General features: G+C 37.9%; 1 protein-coding gene across 1 annotated transcript in view; it reads right to left on the reverse strand.

Annotated features, from left to right (window-relative positions):
• Positions 1-22,162, reverse strand: part of SEL1L3 (SEL1L family member 3) — a 37,984-nt gene that overhangs the window by 10,187 nt on the left and 5,635 nt on the right. The window contains exons 4-17 of the mRNA XM_009272296.2: positions 19,445-19,566; positions 17,923-18,038; positions 15,127-15,182; positions 13,991-14,123; positions 13,252-13,384; positions 12,366-12,512; positions 11,753-11,964; positions 10,006-10,185; positions 8,755-8,874; positions 7,977-8,117; positions 6,815-6,877; positions 4,430-4,606; positions 2,652-2,779; positions 1,524-1,607 (exon numbers count right to left, since the gene is read on the reverse strand). Of these exons, the coding sequence (XP_009270571.1) occupies positions 1,524-1,607; positions 2,652-2,779; positions 4,430-4,606; positions 6,815-6,877; positions 7,977-8,117; positions 8,755-8,874; positions 10,006-10,185; positions 11,753-11,964; positions 12,366-12,512; positions 13,252-13,384; positions 13,991-14,123; positions 15,127-15,182; positions 17,923-18,038; positions 19,445-19,566 (1,812 nt within the window). The remainder of the gene's footprint in view (positions 1-1,523; positions 1,608-2,651; positions 2,780-4,429; positions 4,607-6,814; positions 6,878-7,976; positions 8,118-8,754; positions 8,875-10,005; positions 10,186-11,752; positions 11,965-12,365; positions 12,513-13,251; positions 13,385-13,990; positions 14,124-15,126; positions 15,183-17,922; positions 18,039-19,444; positions 19,567-22,162) is intronic.

Below are 22,162 nucleotides of genomic sequence, written 5' to 3' on the forward strand. Positions count from 1 at the left end.
TGGCAAGTTTCAGGGCTCAATGGTTTGTTTAACTGGAAGCAAATATGATTAAATACGCATTTGACTTCAAGAGTAGGTGCTTAAGCAAAGAAACTTTAAATTAAATTGTGAAAGCAGTTGCCCTTACAGAATTAGCAGGTGTAACCTCCTCTTTCCCAACTGCTTCTGCAAGATTACAAATTCTTCCTTGTACTTGCCCTGTAAAAACATCTGGGACAATGGAGACCTGGCACCACAGAAGGAATTCAGGATACATAAGCTGGGAAGTTAGTTCTTCTGATCCTTAAGTCTCAAAGGGCATTTCAGAAAAGAAACTACATTTAAGGCCTTTAAATCAGTCTCTGAAGATCAAACTACCATGACTAACAGGTGTGTAGAACATGTGGCTGTTAACACCAACAACTGAGGAACACATATTACTTGGTCTGCTTGGCAGTGTAACAATTTACACCTGTGCAAGGTACCTGAAGAAATATTCAGAAGCAAAGATTTCAACATGAACATACTCCTAAAACCAGAGATGACTAGGACTCATATTTATAAGTAACGACCCATACACTCCCAGTCACTGGCATCTCAGCTGGGACTCCAGCAGACTTTTCCTCCTAGCTGTTGAGACCAGACCTTCTGGGATCTTAACACTCTACCCATCACATGCACAGGACTTTCATGTGACTGTATGCAGAGTGAGCTGGGTAGAGTCACAGGCTTGTACATCAGAACATGCTACAAAAATATTAACTGAGAGTTTTTCAGTGTTGAAAAGTGAGGTCAAGTGTCAGGAGAAATGTCTGTGACGGACCAAATAAAAAGAAACTTCTAGGAATGAGTTACTCCAGAACAGTCCACTGACAGTTTCTTGTAGATCTCCTAAGCCTGAAGCACTAATTAAGTACTAGCAGGGGGAGGCTGCAGGACTAAATGAGCCATTGTCTTAATCACATATGACAGTCTGATGCCTGCAGGTACAGTATCTGATGCTCATGCTTACAGGTCGCTGCAAAAATGGAGCATTAACCTGGAGGCTATTTTGAAACCTCTTGGTTGGCTCATTGGATATTGTAGCCTCCTATTATACTTTACAGAAAAGATAATATTAACATACAAAAAAAGAACAAATCTAATCCAACAGCCCGAGTTTTCATGACATGGAATTATACAGAAGAGAGAAAGTGAAGTATGGCTTTTGGAACAGAGGGAATATTAAAAGTGAAAGGCGTTCCTCTGGCTAATCCAGTGCACATTACACGCTACAGTACCACCGGATGAAAATCACAGACAGCAGATACAACACTATTTCACTCTGCAAACTCCCTCTTTTTCACTTGATTCTGTCAGAACTGTTGAATTATGCTTCGGGTCAACTCCTCCTTCCCTTTATGTCAATGGGTGTTTTGCTACTGATTTCAGTGGTGCTGCTATTTGTGTTTTTTTGAGGTGACGGCCCAATGTTAATTATTTTATCATGCTATGAAATAAGTGAAAAATAGAAAATGAACTTGAAGAGAACAGAACAAACATACCATGAAAGTTCCAGATAAGCATTGAGAGCTTTTCTGATGACATGACCTAAGTAGCCGTTCTTCTCTGCAATGTGTTTTGCCCAGCTGTAGAAAAGAACAAATGATAAAAAATGAACAGCTGTGCTCCAGTAATGTTATCCCAACTCACACTGACTCAAAGGACACAAAAGGATATGGGATCACCTTCTGACTTCTTCCATAAGGCAAACTATCGGATTTCACAGTAATTGCTGCAGTCATCTTGTAACTGTTGACTGAATGAGAACATTTTGTCCATTCATCTCCATGAGCACACCAGAGACATCCTATGTTTTTTCTTGGCAAAATTACTTACTTTTTTTTTTTTTTTTTTTTTTTTTTTTTTTTTTTTTTTTTTTTTTTTTTTTTTTTTTTTTTTTTTTTTTTTTTTTTTTTTTTTTTTTTTTTTTTTTTTTTTTTTTTTTTTTTTTTTTTTTTTTTTTTTTTTTTTTTTTTTTTTTTTTTTTTTTTTTTTTTTTTTTTTTTTTTTTTTTTTTTTTTTTTTTTTTTTTTTTTTTTTTTTTTTTTTTTTTTTTTTTTTTTTTTTTTTTTTTTTTTTTTTTTTTTTTTTTTTTTTTTTTTTTTTTTTTTTTTTTTTTTTTTTTTTTTTTTTTTTTTTTTTTTTTTTTTTTTTTTTTTTTTTTTTTTTTTTTTTTTTTTTTTTTTTTTTTTTTTTTTTTTTTTTTTTTTTTTTTTTTTTTTTTTTTTTTTTTTTTTTTTTTTTTTTTTTTTTTAAGAAAACAAACATAAGTTAGTAAGTGCTGTAACTAATTAGCTGTCTTTTTCTTGATGCAAAATACCAATTCTTCTCCATCAGGAGCCTGATCTTTCTTGAAAATCAAATAAGCATTGCTTTGTTAGATACAACCTCTCTGAGTTGTTCCAGAAGAAAAAAGTACTAGAAGTACTCAGCATCTCTCAAAATCTACTGGTCATTTAAATAATACACATATTCATGTGGATCAAACTTCACTGCAGAAGAACCTTGTGTTGAGGAGGTAAGCACCATGAAGTACAAGATATTTACACTATGGACTTAAAAAATGACCAATAATCAAAATAATCCCACCAGAAATATATTCTCCTTTAACAAATGATTTCATTCCTTACATTACAGCTTTTTCTGGATCTCTAGGGAAGTCTTCCATATTTCCTGTGATGTAGTACAGAGAACATCGTAAAGTGCCTTCTATATGTCCTCCTTGGGCAGCTTTATAGAAATAACGTGCAGCAACTGTCTGTGAAGAAACAAGACACAATTAGCAACTCTGCATTATTAATGTTTATTGAGTTTTGTTTCCCAGGACTCATCTCATCAAATGAATTCAAAGAGGCAATTGGCTAATGAGGGCAAGCCAGTTTAACTACTTTTAATGTACTTAGGCGAACTGAATTCCTTTCTTCTAACTTTTTAACAGTTTAGGCTGGAAAAAGGTTTTTAAAAACATGAATTCTGGTAATACATTGAATGTCAAACAGAAAAGTGTCTAAATGTGTAACTAACAGCTGGTAGCATACAAGTCTTGTGTGCACTGACAAAAGTAAAATTAGTTATTCGCTAGTAGGAAGATTAATAAGGAATCCTGGAGAAGAGACAGAACGGGACTTTTACACTGGCAATGCCCAAGTGAAGGCTGGGGAGCAGTGGCACTGCTCAGTATGTCCAGCAGTGCACAACCACAGTGCTCAAGCCTCTGAAACTGGCTTATAAAAGATAATGGAGGCTGAGTAGGCAGAGGCAGGGCCACAGAAGCGGGAGTCCTGTGTGACTCTCCATGGTTTACACTCAGAAACAGTAATCTGTAATGTGAACCACAGCAGCATACAGCCTGAAATAATTTATTTCAGGAAATTTTTAACCATCGATATACGTTTTCTGTGAGTGAGCATGGACTTCAGGGTATCCATCACAACCATAACAAAGTACTTCTTTCCCATGGCTTTGGTGAATAAAGAAACCTGGGCACTTTTAGGTGTACTCTTATAATCAGTCCACTCCAAAATGAGTGCTTTGGTCCCCAGGGAAGGAAAACGTGTTTGTCAAATGCATGTGTCAGTGAGCACTGCTGCTCTTGGCAGCAGAAATGCTCGCTGGCTGGAGTTTATCCAGATTTCAGAACTCAAAGGCCACACTGGAAACATCTTTTAGCTCCAAGCACAAGGTCTGCTTGTATTTATTACAGCCTACCTCACTATGTTTGTGCTGTCGGTCGTGAACTACCTACACAGAGCATTTTTTGCAAAGTTAATTAAAAGAAATATAACCAAAGTAGACCCTTCCTATTAGGGGAAAATAACTTTTCTCATTTACATGTGCAAAATTAAATAAATGGACCGTGTCACAGAAAGACAAATCAAAATAGTGCAGTTTATCAGGACTATATTAAACAGTTACATATGGAAGTCTGGCTTGAAGGTGTTTTACTGCAGTTCCTTAGGTTCGCAGACGCTATGTGAATGTAGCATAGCTGATTACAAGTTCAGGGACAAGGTTCTGCTGCTTTCATCTGTTGTGGAAAGCATCCTTTCCCTATATCCTTTCCAATCTAAAACTGAGAGAAACTGGAAGGATCACACGATGTGAGAGTACATACTATCCTGGCCGGTGTCACTGGAAGGAGGAAAGCAGAGGCAGTCCCTGGAGCTAAACCTGCACCTGCTTTGTTTCTAAATTAAAAGGAACACAAACACACGCACATAAGTATGACTGAGATACTTGAGTAACATCTCTCTCTAAGCAATGTGACTGAATCCCGCAGTGACACCCTTCTTTGTGATAAAAGGTATCAAAATCTGACTCAGAGTGAACACAGCAGTCTCAAGAATGAAGCAAAAACTTCTAAACTGGGCCCATATGTAAGAAATAGTACTATTAAATATTTACTCACTTGATTCCTACCAGGTACTCCAGGGTGAATCCCATCTAAATAAAGGACACCAAGGTTGTACGATGCATCTGGATTTCCCAATTCTTCAGCAATTAACCAATGTTCGGCTGCTTTTCTGTAGTCTTTTTTAAAATTGTGGTAATACCATCCCAATCCATTCACTGCCTGGGGCAAGCCCTTAGGGAAGGAGAAGAGCAGTTTCAGGTCACACATTTGATTTTGCTTTGGGTCACTTCACAATTCCAACCTGCTGCTCGACTTTGGATGCTCTCATAACCTTGCCTATCTAGATGCCTGGCACAAGGATGCAGCCAAAATTATACTAATTTGGGACTATGGGATATAAAGGTTTGCTGGCTTTTTTTCACGCTATTCTTCTTTGTGGCCTCATATTGAGAGCAAGGAATAAGACTTCAGTGTCGTCTTATTGTATAGAGTCTCAGCCATGTCTGCATTCAGATTTGTTCTTGTTGACAAGAACAAACTGCGACTGTTTTTCACCTGTTTCCTCTGCAAAGCCAAAATGGGACACCTATTCTTGTGAACTCCCAGAACCTGGTTGACAGGATTAGCAATCAAAAAAACCACTTCTTTTAAACTAGAACATTTCCCTAAGAATAAGTAGGAAGCAATGAACACAGAAATTTGCGATGCTGTTTTCAAAATGTATTTGACAACACCATACAGATCTGCTTAAGATAGTGCTACGTGCCATTACTAAGTTGCACCTTTGCATCAATAATTACGGATCAAGAGGAGAAAATCTTCCTGGGACAGTTTTTATTTTGGTTGCAATGAGTCACCGTCTCCTTGCATAAACTGGTGGATCACATGGTGGCTGTAAGTATGCCAGCAGTTCAAATTACTCTGTACCAATAAATGTGAACATGTTATTTACTCTTATTTTATAATGTATGTTTAACAGCAACCATGCCAGAACAGTGACATAAGGTAAAGCTACCTAAAAAATCTCAGTGCACAAATACAAGTTATTTGCTCACTACTGTTGGCTTCTACACTGCGCAGTCTCCTTCTGTAATCTCAGTAGAAAGAACTGCATACTACTGGCACTTACAAAGGCCCTCTGGAAAGGAATTCCTTTTCCTTTCAGATTTGAACAGTGTTACTAGCTTACCCATTAAATGCAAAAGCAGTTAAACTTTTCAATAATTATGGTGTTATTCTTGTACAGAAAATGTGCACCGGAGCATAAAAACGTAAGTATCTCGGTTCAAGGAGACTAAAGAAGTTGTTGTCTCTAGGATGCTTCCTGGAATCTGTTCCTCAGACCCTGAGTCAAGGGAATTTTGATCACACTGTGAAAACCACTCCGTTTATTCAAGCCTCTCCCAAACAGGCAGTAGAACAGGTAGTCTCTCCTGTTTCAAAGGAATGACAGAACCGGCACAATTCTTTTCTGATGGTGGTCAGCCGTGAAGTCCTATTGTCGTTGTCAGTAATTTAACCAGTTCTGGTTCTAGAGCTAGGAAGGTACTCAAGGTCTAGGTACCCTTTTATTTTTATACTACGGACCAGACCATGGCCTGGGTAATCTGACTGTACTAGATCATTAAATGGAGTGAGGCTCCTCTTCTCTGTGGTGCCTGTCAATGTTTCCCCCTGCTATGGAAAAACCAGAAGGCTTTGGGACATCCAGGTCTTCTCCCCAGAGTAGAGAAGAGCTGGCCAGAGAAAGCGCATACAAGTCTTTTTCCAGCCACCAGCATCCCCTGGAGGAGTTCTGATTCAGCAGAGAGAACTAGACATAAACCACCACAGCTCAGGGGTGGTGGGACAGGAAGCAACCATTCTTCTGCATTCAGCTCTCGTGCTGCAGGAATGCACCATCACTCAGCGCAGACTGTGGAAGTACAATCCAGACCTCGGTCTTTACTCTTTTTGATTCATGTTACAACTTAAAGATGCTCTGTTATTATAGCAAAGCCTGCTGGCATGGATTTTCAAAGATGGCAGTTATCTCTACCTGACTCTGGAGAGATCACCATGTCACAAAAGCTCAAGCCTGGTAGGCACTCCTATGAAAAAACATACCTAGTATGGTCTAGAAGAAAATGCTTAGGAACTTGAGGCAAAAACATACTCCTGGATCAACTATTGACTCTGTAAGTCACTTAACTATCATCAAGTTCTAGAAGATGTAAGTAGAGAGAATTCTTTTTCTTCCATAGAAATTTTGGCTGATTTTGAGTGGTCTAGTCTCCCAATATGGGGAAATAAGGTTTTCACCATTCATAGTGAAGACACTGGGAGAAGCAACTAGTATTTACACAGAATTGTGATAGTATGCATTTTATTTAAGTCAGAGTTCATTATTATTAGCACCTGGTAAAGGAGTTTTACAATAAAATATTTATTACATTTTACCTTGGCTGCTGCTTTCTTCATCAATTCCAAAGCAAGTTTTGTATTCTTTTTCACACCTTGGCCCTAGGAAATGGGTATGTGAAACAATCATTGTTTACAAATACAGAATACAGGCTGATGAAAATTCACATATACACATTCAAAACGCATTTTAACATTGAGACTATTATTTACTAGGTGTTATTCAGCTTTAAACAGCTACAACAAAAAAAGCAGCTTTGTGCTCATCCTTCATTCATAGCTTTACAAAATCTCAGTGATTCTGCCTAGGAAAAATTATTTCACTAGTCGATCCAAGTGATTTTTATGGGTAAATAATATCACAGACCTTTAATTTTCAGCAACTAAGGAAGAATGAATAGCATTCAAAGGTGCATAGATTGTTCATGATTTGGCAATGAGTATGAGCTCTCAGCTTTCCTGAAAAAGGATGTCAGAGTGTCTCCAGAGGAAATACACAGATGTTACGCTGAAGATGTCCATATAAATTAATTCCAGACAGGTCAAACAGATTATCAGTGCTCAAAATTAACGCAAGCAAAACTTAAGCAAGGATTTTGTAGAGAGCAGCCCTCCACTGTCAAAGGAATGAGATGAAGACCTAACAGTTCTTCACTAACATCTCTAACCTTAGTACTGTTGAATGTCTTATGGGTGACACTGCTTAGCTGATAAAATTTATTTGACTCAGGTGGTGTTTTATGCCTGAGTTTAGCCTCTGCTGTCTACCGCTTCTAGCAGGGAAAAACTAACTGCATGCAGAGACTATTTAATTCCTACTAAAAAAAAAAATTCCCAGAGATCTAATAAAGGGCATTCTAAGAAAAGATCGAACTTTCACCTACATCTCTACACCAAGGCCTATGCCTACTAGCTGGTTAGATTTTTGAGGTGACAAGCCATTAGGGAAAATTAGGATCCACAATTTAGGTGGTATTTTGATCCTGAATTTGGCTAGGAACAAAGTGACTAAACTGCTTTTAACTTGCTCTTTTTAAAATTTTTGTGCATATCAACATTAGCTTCATAACTGTTGACTGATTTTCAGAGGGAATCTAAAACCACTTGTATACACTCTCATGGTGTGTCACTGCAGATAACTTACAAACATCCATGCCATAGGAATGATTTTTCTGAAGGGAAAACATGACACATGACTTACCTTAAATAATACAATGGCATAATCATATATTAACACTGGATCTTCTGTTTCTATTGCACCCTTTGCATACCATTCTATTGCAGCTTCAGGATTTTTTGCCACTCCTTGTTGGCCCCAAAACAGCATCTGAGCCAATCGTTGCTAAAAGAAAGCAACATAAGCACTGATGTTATAAATGCTAGTACTGAAACTGGAATTGCAGGAGCAGACTTTTGCAGGCTTAAATGGATTTTAAATATGTGAAGAAACTAGTTATGTGTCCTCAACAGTTTGAAAACAATTGGTTATCAGGAATATTCAGGGGGCTTCCCAGTGGTGAAATGTAGTGATATTAAATCTACAGCAGGGTTATTTTTTACAGCTGTCAGTACCACAAAAATCTGGCTTGATTTAAGTGCAGAGGTAAGTGATAAAGGCAGATCTGATGCACGCAAATGGCTCAGTATTACAACATATTGCTGCTGGTCTCAGATCAGCAGCAATAACCGCACCATGTCAAATACAAACCAGGGAAAATGATCAGAGAAGGAGGCTGCTGAGTCTTGACAACTCGTCCCTTTTGCCTTGCATCATTGTTATAGCTTTTTGCATAGTCACTGGATATTATCAGACAGAAACATGAAAAATAGTTCAAGCTCACAAAAAAGAAGGAATTCTGGGCGGAAAGTGAAAACGCCTGTCCGCTTCACTCTCCTCCACAACTTTTCTACATAGTCTATAGATGTATGTACATGATGTGTGTATAAAACCAAGACAGGGGAAATGTATTACTTTATACCTGTGCAGCTGCATTTCCTCTTGATGCTTCATGTTTTAACCACATAAAGACATCACCATTTTCTTTTGTTTGAGCTTTTAGCAGTTCATCATCCATCAGCCTTATAGTTTCAACAAATGCCTGAAGCGTAGGTGAACAGAAAAAAAAATTATTACACAATGAATTCACACATCTGCCACCAAAATGAAAATGTTGCCCATTTCCTGTTTATCCCTAAAAAATTGTGATCAATTCTGGGTTTTAAAATTCTCACCACCCCTCTGCTGGCCAGTGCATTAAGAACCATCCTTACATCCAGTGTAAAAACCATTTACTGCTTCGTTACAGTACAAAACTGTAAGTCCACTCTACACTGGAAAGGTATGCCAAGACGTCAACAATTGGAAAAAAAAAAAATCCCACCTTTGTAGTTTTAAATGCACTTAATAATGGCAAAGAAGTGCTTTTAAGCCTTTTCAGGTTTTTTAGTTTCTATAGAAATCTCTCTTAAAAGATTAAAAAAAAGGCTGGCAGAAAGCTTGATGAAGACCTGCCCTACAGCACTCTTATCTAGGTGGCTGTCTGCTGATTTTTAGTTCTTCAGCAATCAAAATCTCTCTATTTTTTGTACAATAATCATTCTTTCTGATAACCCAGGATCCTAGTACTGGCCTACCTTGAGTATTCTTTACAGATAAAGTTCTGTTACCTCCTGTTTAGCAGCTCATTCTAAAATCATTTTACTGTAACTTTATCTCATCAGATAGCTATTTAACAGCCAAATCTTGTCATCTGATTATAGAAAAGGTGTAAGTATGGAGAGGACAATTTATCTTTTGCATGAACTTCATGATATTCGGCTATTGAAACAGCAGATCAGTTGCTTAATAAACACATCCAATTATATTAATAATTAAAAATCTGAGTGGCCAAGAATAAGACTTAGACTTTACTGAAAGACAGGCATGTGGACAATTCTGAGGATTTGAGCCTAACTTTGATTTGGTTTCCCCCTTGCTAAGAAATGGAGTAATGATACCTACATATAATTTGGGGGATCTTGTAACAATCATAGAATCATAGGATGGTTTGGGTTGGAAGGGACCTTTAAAGATCATTTAGTCCAAAACCCCTGCCATGGGCAGGGCCATCAATCAGATGAGCTAATATTTGTAAATCAAGACAAAAATGTTCTGGCCACATAATTAATATTGATATATAAAAAGTCATTTGCACAGAAGACAAATTCAGATACACTTATAACTCTTTTACCTGTTCCCCTTTTATAGTGTGTTGATCCAACGATGTCTTTGTTGCAATATTACTGTAATAAGCATATGACAGCTCCAAATCAAGTGGATAGTTATTAATGCCTTGGTAATGTTTATAGCCAAGATTCATCACAGCAAGTCTCTCATTCCCCTGAGCGCCAACCAAACTATACAGCAGCCCCTGACAAAAATCAACAGACATAAACAAGAGTGAATCCACTGCACATGTCACAAGTTTAGCACTTTGGTGGAGATTTACAGGGAACAAAGTGTTCATACTGGTAGCTGATATACTAGCTATACCATGTGAACACAGTTGCAGAATCAAGCACAGCCCTGAAGTAGTTAAAATGTCTTCTATATGTATAGAACGATTTGAAAGAAAAACTAGACTCTCTAAGTACTTTTCAAGTATTGCACTTATTCTGCCACCACTAAGTGTGCAGCAATTTTTTAATGCTACTTTATTATTGTGTTAATTATACTCTGACACTTTTTATACTCGGCAGTGACTTAACTAGTCTCACTGATGTCAACTGGAGTTTTCGCACTGAATTCAGTGGAAACACATGGAAGTTACCAAACAGCACTTGAAAATCTTACCCTAAGGATCTGACAGGACTAGACAGATGGGATTTGTGGCTGACAAGGTTTCAGCACAAAGCTCCCTTGAGATACATGTCAATTGGTCCTAGAAATAGTCTAGGTACCGCACTGCCAAAACCATTTTCAGCACTAGTATTATTTTTCACCTGCACGGTAATAAAAACAGTGGTGTCCTATCTGCGCTGGGTATTAAATTATTTCCTACACTGTCTGAAGCAGATTCAATAATGAAATTACTTAGCCTCCATAATTAGCACTAGGTATATTCCATAATTAGGGTATAAAAAAGGCTCCTGTCTAAGGTTTCTTGTGTTTGAGAAACTGGAGTGAGCTTGGTCTCAGATTGGCCTCTCAGGGGTTCTTCTGATTTAGTATCCTGTAACCACATTAGGCAGATCTGCTATTCTTTATGAACATTTTATATTACACTATTATATGACAATTAAATATCTGTTGACAATTTCAGTATAGCCCTCTTCCAGTGATTATATATAACACCTCCCCTTTATTTGACCTTGCAATGGAATTGCATGGAAACATTTCAGTTATTTGCAACCTGCCTAAAAGGTCAGGAGTTCACATGCTCTGCAGTTGCTCAGCTGAAGCATGGTCAGTTTTCTTCCAAAAGAAAACTGTTCTACTTTTGTTACCTCTAATCATTTGACCATAATATACTCAGTGCCACATTTTTGCACACTGTAAAATGGGACTTCTTTCCTGACTGTACTCTGCAACCTTTCCACTTTAGGAGATTTGTCTGATGTGAGACTTTTTTCATACCCATCTACAAATGACTTGTGGGTGACACGAGGGTTATTACCTCATCCTACCTCCTCAGTGACTGGGAAAAGCAGTATGTTCCATGCTGTTTACTTTACCACCATTTTTAGATCTTACTAAATGATGATTTCCGTGTTCTGGATGAGCAGGATAAAGATTCCTACCATCAGGACTTCATAAAGACTTCACTGCCGTCAGGCTATTTAGGAGTAGCTGTACTGGGGAATCCCTTCAACCACAGCCTGGATCTGGAGGCCATTTCACATTTTTTAATTCAATTGATCATAAATTCACCCCATTTCTAAATTGCCTTTGAAGGTAATTAATTTCACAGACATAACCAAACATATTAAATATACTACCTTTGTACGATCCACAGACACACCGAGCCCTGTTTCAAATATAACTGCAAGGAAATAGGAAGCCTTATGGTATCCACAACAACTGGAATCCAGCAAGAGAGGGACAGAGGAGCCCATATTGCTGAGGCCATCGGCGCTGGACAGACTCTTTGCAACCTTCTCAAATATCCTCCGGCCAACTTCTAGAACTGTGTCACTTCCATCTTCTAACACTAAAAATAAAATGTAGGATGCACAGTTATTGCAAGAGTTAAAATCAGGAATTGATTTCCCCTCCTTAATTTAATGGGACTGAGACAGATTCTGTTATTTCTCATGCTGAATGGTATTCTCAATGCAGACAACGAAAATTCCTAGAGATACAAGGTACTATTGAATAGGAAGGGTGAATAAAAATCCGAAAGACCGTCTCAACTAACCACTAAAAAAGTAAGGGTATCTCTTATTTCCTTCTACATAATAAGCCATCCTTCATTTGCAGCACAACATATAAGACACTCCTTTACTAAGTTAGCTGATAGGAAAAAAAATGTATCGAACTGAAGTACATACTAACTTACATGACGTATATATCGTGGAGTTATTTAAGGACAATAACATAAAATATGATTACCATCTGAAGCACTGAAATCCATCTCTTGTAACAGTTTGAACAAAGTGTGGTACTTTTCCCTGAGCTCTTTTCCCCACATGAAGGCATCACATTTGGATTTTTCTCCGTATTTGTGAATCAGCTCCAAATAATAGCTTTCATAGTAACCTAGAAAAAAAACATATTTAAGACATGAAAGCTGACTTGGCTGGTCTTTAAAACAAGCTTCTGGTAGAAAAAAAGATGTTTCTAGGGTAAACTAAAAATTCATGGGCAAGATGAGCACATCCTTAACACAAAGTAGTGCTAAAAACTCATACAGCTAGCACAGGCCATTTACAAATACATAAGATCTCTTCTACTCTCTTCCATACTCTGGTCACAATGCATGCGATCAAATTCTAACTGGAAACATAAGCTAGTTTTCAGCACACATTTAAGCTATGTTCCTCTTCTTTCACTAAAGTGGTTACTTTGGTATAAACCTGTAACACATTAGGCAACTGTGGCAGAGACATTCTAGCAAAACCCACCCATTTTTGGGAAAGGGCTTAAAATACATGTGCCTTCAGGGTCATTTGGGAATAAAACGGAAGAAAGGCAACTGAATAGCTTACATGTAAGCTTGAAAGTGTTTCTTTGGCCCTTTATGCACCTGTCTTATTAGAGAAGAAATATCAAGAACATGATTTAAGCTTGTATTCCATGGCACAAAAGCCTTTGCAGGGACAAACCCACAGTTTCAGTTACCAGTAACAAGGCTAAACTCTTCAAATTGCCTTTTTTCTTGTTATGGCTAAATTTAAGTTTACTTTTGATGATAATTATCCAGATTCTGGTAAAAAGAAAGAAAACAGGTCTCCAAAGATGACAGTTTAAAATTCATACCTCATAGATCAACACTTACAATTTCTTTGCACTTTTTCACCTTGCCTTACAATGTATCTGTACTCATAAACTATTTCTTGAATGTCCATACATCTCTCATAGTACAGTTCAATTTGTTCCACTGTTTCTTTGTCATGAAGAGGGTTAGAAATCTATAAAAAGGCAAATAATAGATAAATGGCATCTACAGTATCTGTTGTTGTCTATGCTTGGCTAGAAAGAAGCATTGTAGGCAAATAATAAAAGGAAACAGATTGTTTACTACAATCAGCTTATCTGGCACATCACGTGCCGGACAACCTGATGCTGGCCACAATAGACTATGACTTTAAACAGTCAGCACAATCCAAGAAACCATGGATGAACTTCCAAAATTGACCAAGCCTGTGTGACTTTTACCACCGATTTCAACAAAACCATAAATTAATCAAATATGTTTAATACTGTATCATCAAAAGCTCTGGGAAACAAAGCAATACTGAAAATAAGTCCTTACTTAAATATAGATTTAGGAACATTGCTTTACATACTCATTTCTAGAAGTCTTATCTTTTAGCATTTGAAGTGGTAACTAACATTCCTAGATTTCAACAGAACAGAAAATGATCATATTTTGGTTATATATTCCCAAGTACTATTATGCTTCATAGCAAGTTTATCACTTGGTAAGAGCTTTGGATAAAAAAAAAAATAAAATACACCCATAGCTGGCGCTGGCTGCTAATATTTAAACATTTCCAAATACTGCTTTTGTTTACCTGTTCTGTTTCCAACACATTGAGACGATAGTATTTCACAGGTCCAAAGAACGCTTCAATACCATTTACATATCCACTGCCTCCAACAGCAAAGTATCCAGCAGTGTCATCATAATAGAAATCTTCCCTAAAACTTGAGAACATGAAAGAGAAGTAAGCTGGCTATCAAGACGTACTATGAAAGAAAAAAGGAAATTTGTATTTCAGAATTTCCAAAACTGACAGCCAGTATCTTTTTCTTTTCTCGTCTGTTTATGCTCAAAATCTACTTTGCAATTTAGTGTGATAAATTCTGTAGTAAATTTAACAAATCCCTTGTCTACAAACATATTAAACCAGCAGGGTGTTTTGTTTTTCTGACCTGTAGGTATGTTCTAGTGTTTTATGCATCATTACACAACCTCAAAGATTTCAGTTCCACCTCTCCCTTGCACTTTTCTAAAATTGGCATATGAAAATTTAAGTTATCTGTCTCCTAGAGTTACTATCTATAAATCTACAATTTCTGGTTTGTAAACCATAGCAGAGAAGGAACACCACTGAATTCTGCCATGCAATTTACTGTTACATAGTTTCCATATTAAAAGGTTTTTTTTAATTATTTGCACAAGAAAGAGTCAATCTTAAATTACAGTGAAAGAGAACAATTAAAGATCCATTTTAAAAAATTATTCAGTTGCTTAGAATAAAGGATAGGGCAAGAGCATTTTTGGTAGAAATTTTGCTCTCTACCTAAGCAAAGCGGATACCAATTTCACCGGTGAAATCCTAGCTCTCTCACAGCAACAGCAAAACTTCCCTTGACTTCGGTAAGGCCAAGACTTCATTTGAAGATTGATCCTAATGCCGCTGACCTTCCAATCAGTTTTTATGAGGGTTATCAGACTCTAGTACTAGATCACGCAGCACGTTAACTCAACTAGCTCATGGCATTAACAAAATTATTCAGCCCATGCTCAACGAGCACGTTACAACAGTAATGCAAACTGTTTTTGAAAGCATAGAGTGGAAAAAGACCACAGACATTCTGAAAATCATTTGGAATCTCAGTTACAAACTTGTGCTCTCCTTCTCCCATTTTCCATATCTGAACACATACACACATATTACTCAGCAAAGGGGAAAATGCTGCTTACATAAAAGACTGATGATGATGTCTTTTCAAATTCTTCCCAACACTGCTTACTTCTATCTAAAAGAACACAAAATATTAATTATAATAAATGAAATATTACAAGGTACATTTACTAACCCATTTGAACTCATAGTTCAGAAGATTACAGCTGCAGCTTGTTGCATCTCATCTGCACTAAAGAGGATGGTGTCACGTATCCGCCATATGTCAGAAGAGTTTAATGGAAAACATTGGCACTGCTCTGTCCTGGCCAACCATGAGCAATGAAAAATAGCAAAAATAGCACAGATGTTGCCTACTTCAGCTATTTCCTTCCTGTATTCAGTTACAAGACATCTGTACTTTGCTGAAGCTTTTATTCTTCCAAAGTGTGAAAGGCTGTTTTGCTTTTATATAGCAGAGATGCTAAATGAAGAGAATATTGATCTCCTCAAGAAATTGTAGCTTACAGGTGAAGAATGGCCATAAAGCTAATGTAACAGGCCATGATTTAAAAAAATATGGGTTCAACTCCTACTTCTACAGGAGATGTACTTTCAGTAGATTTTCAGTGCCAGAATGGTTAAAGGAATTCAGATGCCCGAGAAGGAAGACAAGATAAGATTTTCATACATGTTGGTATTGTAAAAAGTTACCTAAGGACCCACAAAACAACCCTGCAAAATTTTCAAGTGCCTAGGTATTTTTAGGGATTCATCTGCATCTTCAGATGCTCTTAAAATCTGGCTCTTAATTTCTCGATGCCTCAATTTCCCAACCTTCCCTAATTTTGTCTCAGATCATGCTGGACTAAACGTATCTAAATCAATGGAATTGAAATAATCATAGAATCATAGAATCATTTAGGTTGGAAAAGACCTTTAAGATCATAGAGTCCAATCGTAAACCTAACACTGCCAAGTCCATCACTAAACCATGTCCCTAAGCACCACATCTACACGTCTTTTAAATACCTCCAGGGATGGTGACTCAACTGCTTCCCTGGGCAGCCTGTTCCAGTGCTTGACAACCCTTTCGGTGAAGAAATTTTTCCTAATATCTAATCTAAACCTCCCTTGGCGCAACTTGTGGACGTTTCCTCTCGTCCTATCACTCGCTACTTGGGAGAAGAGACCGACACCCACCTCGCTACAGCCTCCTTTCAGGTAGTTGTGGAGAGCGATAAGGTCTCCCCTCAGCCTCCTTTTCTCCAGACTAAACAACCCCAGTTCCCTCAGCCGCTCCTCAGAAGACTTGTTCTCTAGACCCTTCACCAGCTTCATTGCTTTTCGTTGGACACAAAGTGCCTAAATAAGGAGATTCTTCTGTACCTTTTGAGGATTGTAGCATTTAAAAACTTACTACAGGAAGACATGTCAGTAAGATGGAACTGCACCACAGCCTTTCCATTCCAGAGAATGGCACTAAGTACTGAAATGTTTTTAAGTTTGGTCCTACTTCCTCTTTTTTCCACAATAGTGCTCATTAAACTCTTCATGGCACCCTTATTTTGTCCAGAAGTGGAAATTTATTGACCACAGGTTTTATCTCACATCTGAATAAATTCACTCTGCTCTCTGATGGAAGAATATTTTTTCTTAATCTAATCAAATTTCCACCAAGTCAAGACTAATATACCCTGTATCAATATTGACATTAACTTTCACATTTGCACCTGAAGCTGAGCTTCAAAATCCATAGGCTCGTCCCTTTCCCATGAACTTAAATTATAACTACAGTTTAAACAAGCAGAAAAAGACAGTTCTGATTCTATGAACCACTTTTTTTCACTTTTCCTTTTAACAATATATTTAAAAGCATATTTTATTAAAAGTAAATACACGTTTCTACCTGATTTTCTTGCAAGACAATCAATCTGCTCACCACTTACATACTTAAAAAAAGGTAGGGTGCAAAAGGAACAGCAGTAGTTTAGCCTGTACACTGCTCTCTCAGTACAGCATTGTTTCAGCTTTATCAGTCATTTACCTCATACTTTAAATTTGCTTAGTTGTTCTTGCCATTAATTAGCAATTATTTTTACAATTCAGAATGTAATCTATTCAACCATTTTCAAGGAGAAAGAAGTTGAGAAATAGAAGACTAAGGTTTCTGATTATTTTCACACCCTAATATCTTAATAGCTGGAGGTTCAGACAAGAACTTGGGCAGGAAGCCTGCGTTTTCAGAGCTGCTTTTGGAAGGTTTTGTGAAAAAACAATTGTGATTTGTTAAAATGTAAATTATGTACTTTATCTACTACAGAGGGATACTGCAATATTTTTTTGTCTTTTAATGGTAGTCAATCCTATGTCACTTTGTCAAATATGCAAAACTTGGAAACTGCACATGCCTCCCGTTAGCCAACACATCTAGGCAAGAGGCATGCTACTGTACAGAAGCCCAGACACTTAAATTTTCGTATCAGAATAGTAAAAACACCTAAGCCTCCAAGTGCAAAGTCTCTCAGAGCTATTCACACCATGTAACTTAAAGTATCTAGAGAAGGTATCTAAGCCAGGAGTCCTGGTTGCCTGTACAGTCAATAAGGTCTCTGGAGAGCAACCGTGCGTGAAGAGAGCCACTGAATACACAGTAATTCTAGGCTCTTATCTTAAGCATTTATGTTGATTTCTCAAAGTCAGATGGTCTGAACATCCCCAGACAACTTCTAGTTTTAGATTTTTCATTCTTTTGCTATGTGAGTGTGTACAAATTACAGTATTTCTCTCAGCCTCAACTATTAAGGGGTTTGTCAGAGGCATAATCAAATTAGACGTATCTCAGCCTTGATCCTGTAATTCAGTAGCACGCATACCTGTCCACCCTTAAAAGAGAGATCCAGTCGAAACCACTGCTTTAGAGGAAGGCTGAAGCTAGTTTTCACTGCAAGGTCATCTCCTCTCATGAGGTGCATCTGAATATGCACGTAACCTGACAGAGCAACAAAGGAAGAAAAAGGAAATAAACACCACAGAAATACCAACATTAAGAATGGGCTTCCTACTGTATTTTTCACAGTGATTCTGTCTTTATCCTCTTCATCACCAACAGAGATCTGGGCACTTGCCAAGCCATACATCAGCTTTCACAGAATCCCAGGGAAACGTGCTCCACATTTCAGTTACATATCTCGGATGCTAATGCCCAGGCTCCCACATGAAACCACAGACTCAAAACCAACTGTCTGAGGGATAAAAACACTAAACATAAGGCAAACAGGGAGTGTGCCACAGTTGATCTCAAACACCAGAAAGCAGACATGACTTGCAGCAAACAGCAGAGGGAAACAGCAGACAATGGTATCTACTCAACACCCAACTGCTAGCACGTGAAAGTGCAATGACCAAGTACAAGATGACTCTACCCTCTACTGCTTGGACCTACAGAAGCTAGACTCATGGTCTGAGCTCTTAAGACCAGAAGAGACTATTATGATAATCTAGTCTAACACTGAGAATAAAACCGGCCCTAAAACCTCTCCAAGCAAATCTTCTATCAAGCCAATAACTTCCAGTTGAGCTGCCATTTTTGTTTGTTCTTCAAAGAAAAGCATCCAGTTTAGAAAGTATAGATTAATTATCTAGATTGGTTACAAGACAGAGAAAATAGAAATAGCAAAAGTAACAGATAGGAAAAGATTAGTCGTGAAACTTGCAAAGGGGAAAAAAACGTAATGTCTTATGAGAAAGCCAGGTGTGCACTTTTAAAACTCTGCACACTTATTTACTCTGTGAGCCTGCCAGCCAGCCCCCAGCTGCTGAATTTCATTCTCTATCAGAGGCTGAAGAGCTGTCTTCTGGCAGGAATGTTCCTCTACTGCAAGTGTTGCTAGACTAAGACAGTGCTACCTCTTAACTTTTTTTTGGATCAGGGAAATAGACTGTGCTTCTTGAACATTGCAATATAGGCAAGACCTTGAATCATTTGGACTTTCTCTGAGGCTATTTCAAATTTTCAAAAATTTTCATGTATTATGTATATAAGAATTGAGAACAATATTAAAATAATACTTCAATAATAATAATAAAGGTTGTTCATTGAGATAAGACTGTTTAATCCCAGTCTATGTTCCTGACCTGTAAGATTCAGTCTATTCTCCTGACAAAGCAGACATTTTCTGACGTTAGCCAAGACTAGATGCTATGCAACTACTTCTCAGTTTTACCCTATTAATTTAGTAGCTACTTTCCTATTGAGACACTATAGTCAAAAAGAAGCATTTTGCAAGGGATCAGTTTAACAAAATAGGTCTGATAATATATTTATGTTATTCCTAGGCACAGATCTATAAAGGCTATATTAGACCCCTTCTGAAGGCCATTAATAATATCCCTTACCTTCCTCATTTAGAAATACAGCAGGAGTACTATACATTTCTTTCGGATCAATAAAATAGAGTATACCACACAGATCCTTTTCACAGTGATGGAGTAAATATAGCCAGATTGAAACGGTGAACCTGCATGAGCAAAAATAAACAAAAAATCCACTCCTGATGAGAAATCTCCCTGTCTAATTTGAAAAGCATGCATTTCACTTTAATTTAGCAAACCTGTTTCACACATGTAATCTTCAGAACAGAACACATCCTCTGCAGTGAAAACCTTCAGAGCAACAGTACTTAGGACTCTTGGATCTGTGATCTCCTTTTAACCGCGCACTTTTGTGGTAAGAACATGAGAGGAGAATAAGGGAGTGTTATTTGGATCAATTCCAGAATGGTGGGTCAGAGTTACTGCCAGATCCCACATCAATAGGGAACTGAAAACACGACTGAGACAACTTGGAGCCAACCTCCCACATGCAGGCTACAGTACAAAATCCCCAAATGCATGGTCTTGTAATCTTGATTGTGGAAGCCAGTAAAAACTAAGCTGTGTCTTCTATAGTAAATGCCAACTGTGAAAATGTGCTTGGGAGAAGCAGTTAAAAATGAATCCAGCCTCTGGATAGTACAGGTAGGTATGAATAGCTGTCACAGAGCTATCACAGGATAAATAAAGGTGGAGCTTGTGCAAACAATAGAACAGTGCAAAATAAAAAAACGAAGACCCAACAATGCTATCTACTTAGAAATTTCTGTACAAAGCTGGCTGAGGCACTAAAAGCAGAATTTATACCACAGTATCTAATTTAAAGGAGTTCCTCTGTGCCAGATTAAATCTGCTTCAGTGCTCTTAACAGAAACTTGACCACTTATTTCCATAACATTTCCACAGCAGTTAGGCCAATGCTGAATGCCTTTGAAAACCGTACCTCCAATGTACAACCCAGCAAAGCATTACAATTATCATCATCTCTGATAAAGTTCTCTTTTCTTAGTGACTTTTAGAAAAAGATATTATTCATTTTTTGTATTTCTATAATTAAGAAAAAAAGTCAGTATTTGTTTTTAATACTTTAGAATTGGGTCAGCTTGCCTTGCTTCTCTCTCAAAAAGTTGCTGAACATAGAGTACCTTGTATCTTTTCCTAAACGAAACCAATGTAGGTCTGAAAGCCTAACACCTGCTCTCCTGCTTAAAAAAAAAAATGCAAAGGTAGTGAAGTTTTTCCCAATAGAGTCTACACCTTCAATAGCTAATAACACCATATCCTCCAGAGATGGTACATGGGTGAGGTAGAAGGGTTTGTAAATCACAGTCACTTGTACATTGATTGTTATGACCTGCAGGCAAACACTGTGCTTCCAGAAGTACTGCTTATGCTTATATATCGCTCTTTTCATCTTTCATCTCTGGCAATACAGCAAACTTAAATGCTGCAGTCTCCATTTAATCCTTGATTGCCAGTCTGAGCACACAACTGTTCTGGACAAATTTCTTAGGACAGTTGGGACAATGCTGACTCATTTCACATCCCCCATTGCTGCAGAATGTCATACAGTGTGAGTAGTTCCTTACAGTCCCAGCCTATCCTTGCTGCAGGCTGTCCACTGGTAGCTACCTCAAATGACAGTTGTCTATCTCCAGTCCTCTTTCTTTACAAATCCCTGACTGAAGTCAAACAAGTAACTTCATTTAGATCTACCTGCTTCTGTTGGCCTTTTGGTGCAGCGGGGAACCACTGTTCACATACAGAGAGCTGAAGGAAAACTCTCTTCCTCGTCTTAACAGCTACCGCAACACACAGGCAACGCTTTATGTTAACACTGGAGACACCACCCGAAGGCAAGAGAGGGTGGAACTGTGTGGAGCAGGTAAAGAGCTGCACAAAATCATGCCATACATTCTCAACCAGAGCTTGAGCTCTGGTTCTCAGTGCCAGAAGCAGAATGCAACTGTGCTGGTGAGCAAAGGGCAGCAGGCTGTGCAAAGCAGGCTGTCACCCATCCTGAAGAAGCCAGGAGCTAAAAATTGCTCTGTACTTATGACTTCTGAGATATAGTTTCAGGGCTAGTAATTTGTATGCAACCTGCCCTATCTGGCAAGTCTTCTTTGGCACTCTTCTTGTGGTCACAGGCCAAACACCAACCAGCAGGCAAGTTCCAGTTCCTGCGATCATTTCCTATTTCTGTAATAATGTTGCCAGGGTAACAGCATCTGGTGGAAGGGAGATATATTTATATATCTCTAGATATACTTTTTCCTCTGAAGTTGCAAAATATGACTGAAGAGTTGTGACAGTTTTGGGAAGGAGGAGAAGAGTAGAGAAAGATCATCTTCCCAGAGTGATTCCTCTGTAACTGAACAGCGTGCAGGGGCTAAGGGGTTTTACTCCTGTCCAACTAGGAGAGTTTACACAGGGATGATGGAAGGAAATAGTGTAAGCTCAAGCTGGAAGACTTATCTAGGCAGGGGACTCTATCACTAGGGGCTCGTCAGCTGCAAAATAAACTAGAGTGTGAATTCATAGTGAAAAAGCTGCTCCACACTGCTTGCCCTTGCAAGAAACCCTACTCTGCACTTGGTCTGCAAATGATGTTTGAAATGAAGATCTCTTTGTAATGCAGAAAACCCCAGGCTAACTAGTCATGAGACGGCAGTCTGATCGTGACAGCATGTAACAGCTAACTCACCCTCCTAACTGTACCTAACCAGCTCAGTTACACCTACT

The sequence above is a fragment of the Aptenodytes forsteri genome, unplaced genomic scaffold (genome assembly GCF_000699145.1).
Source record: "Aptenodytes forsteri isolate BGI_AS27 unplaced genomic scaffold, ASM69914v1 Scaffold333, whole genome shotgun sequence".
NCBI lineage: Eukaryota > Metazoa > Chordata > Aves > Sphenisciformes > Spheniscidae > Aptenodytes > Aptenodytes forsteri.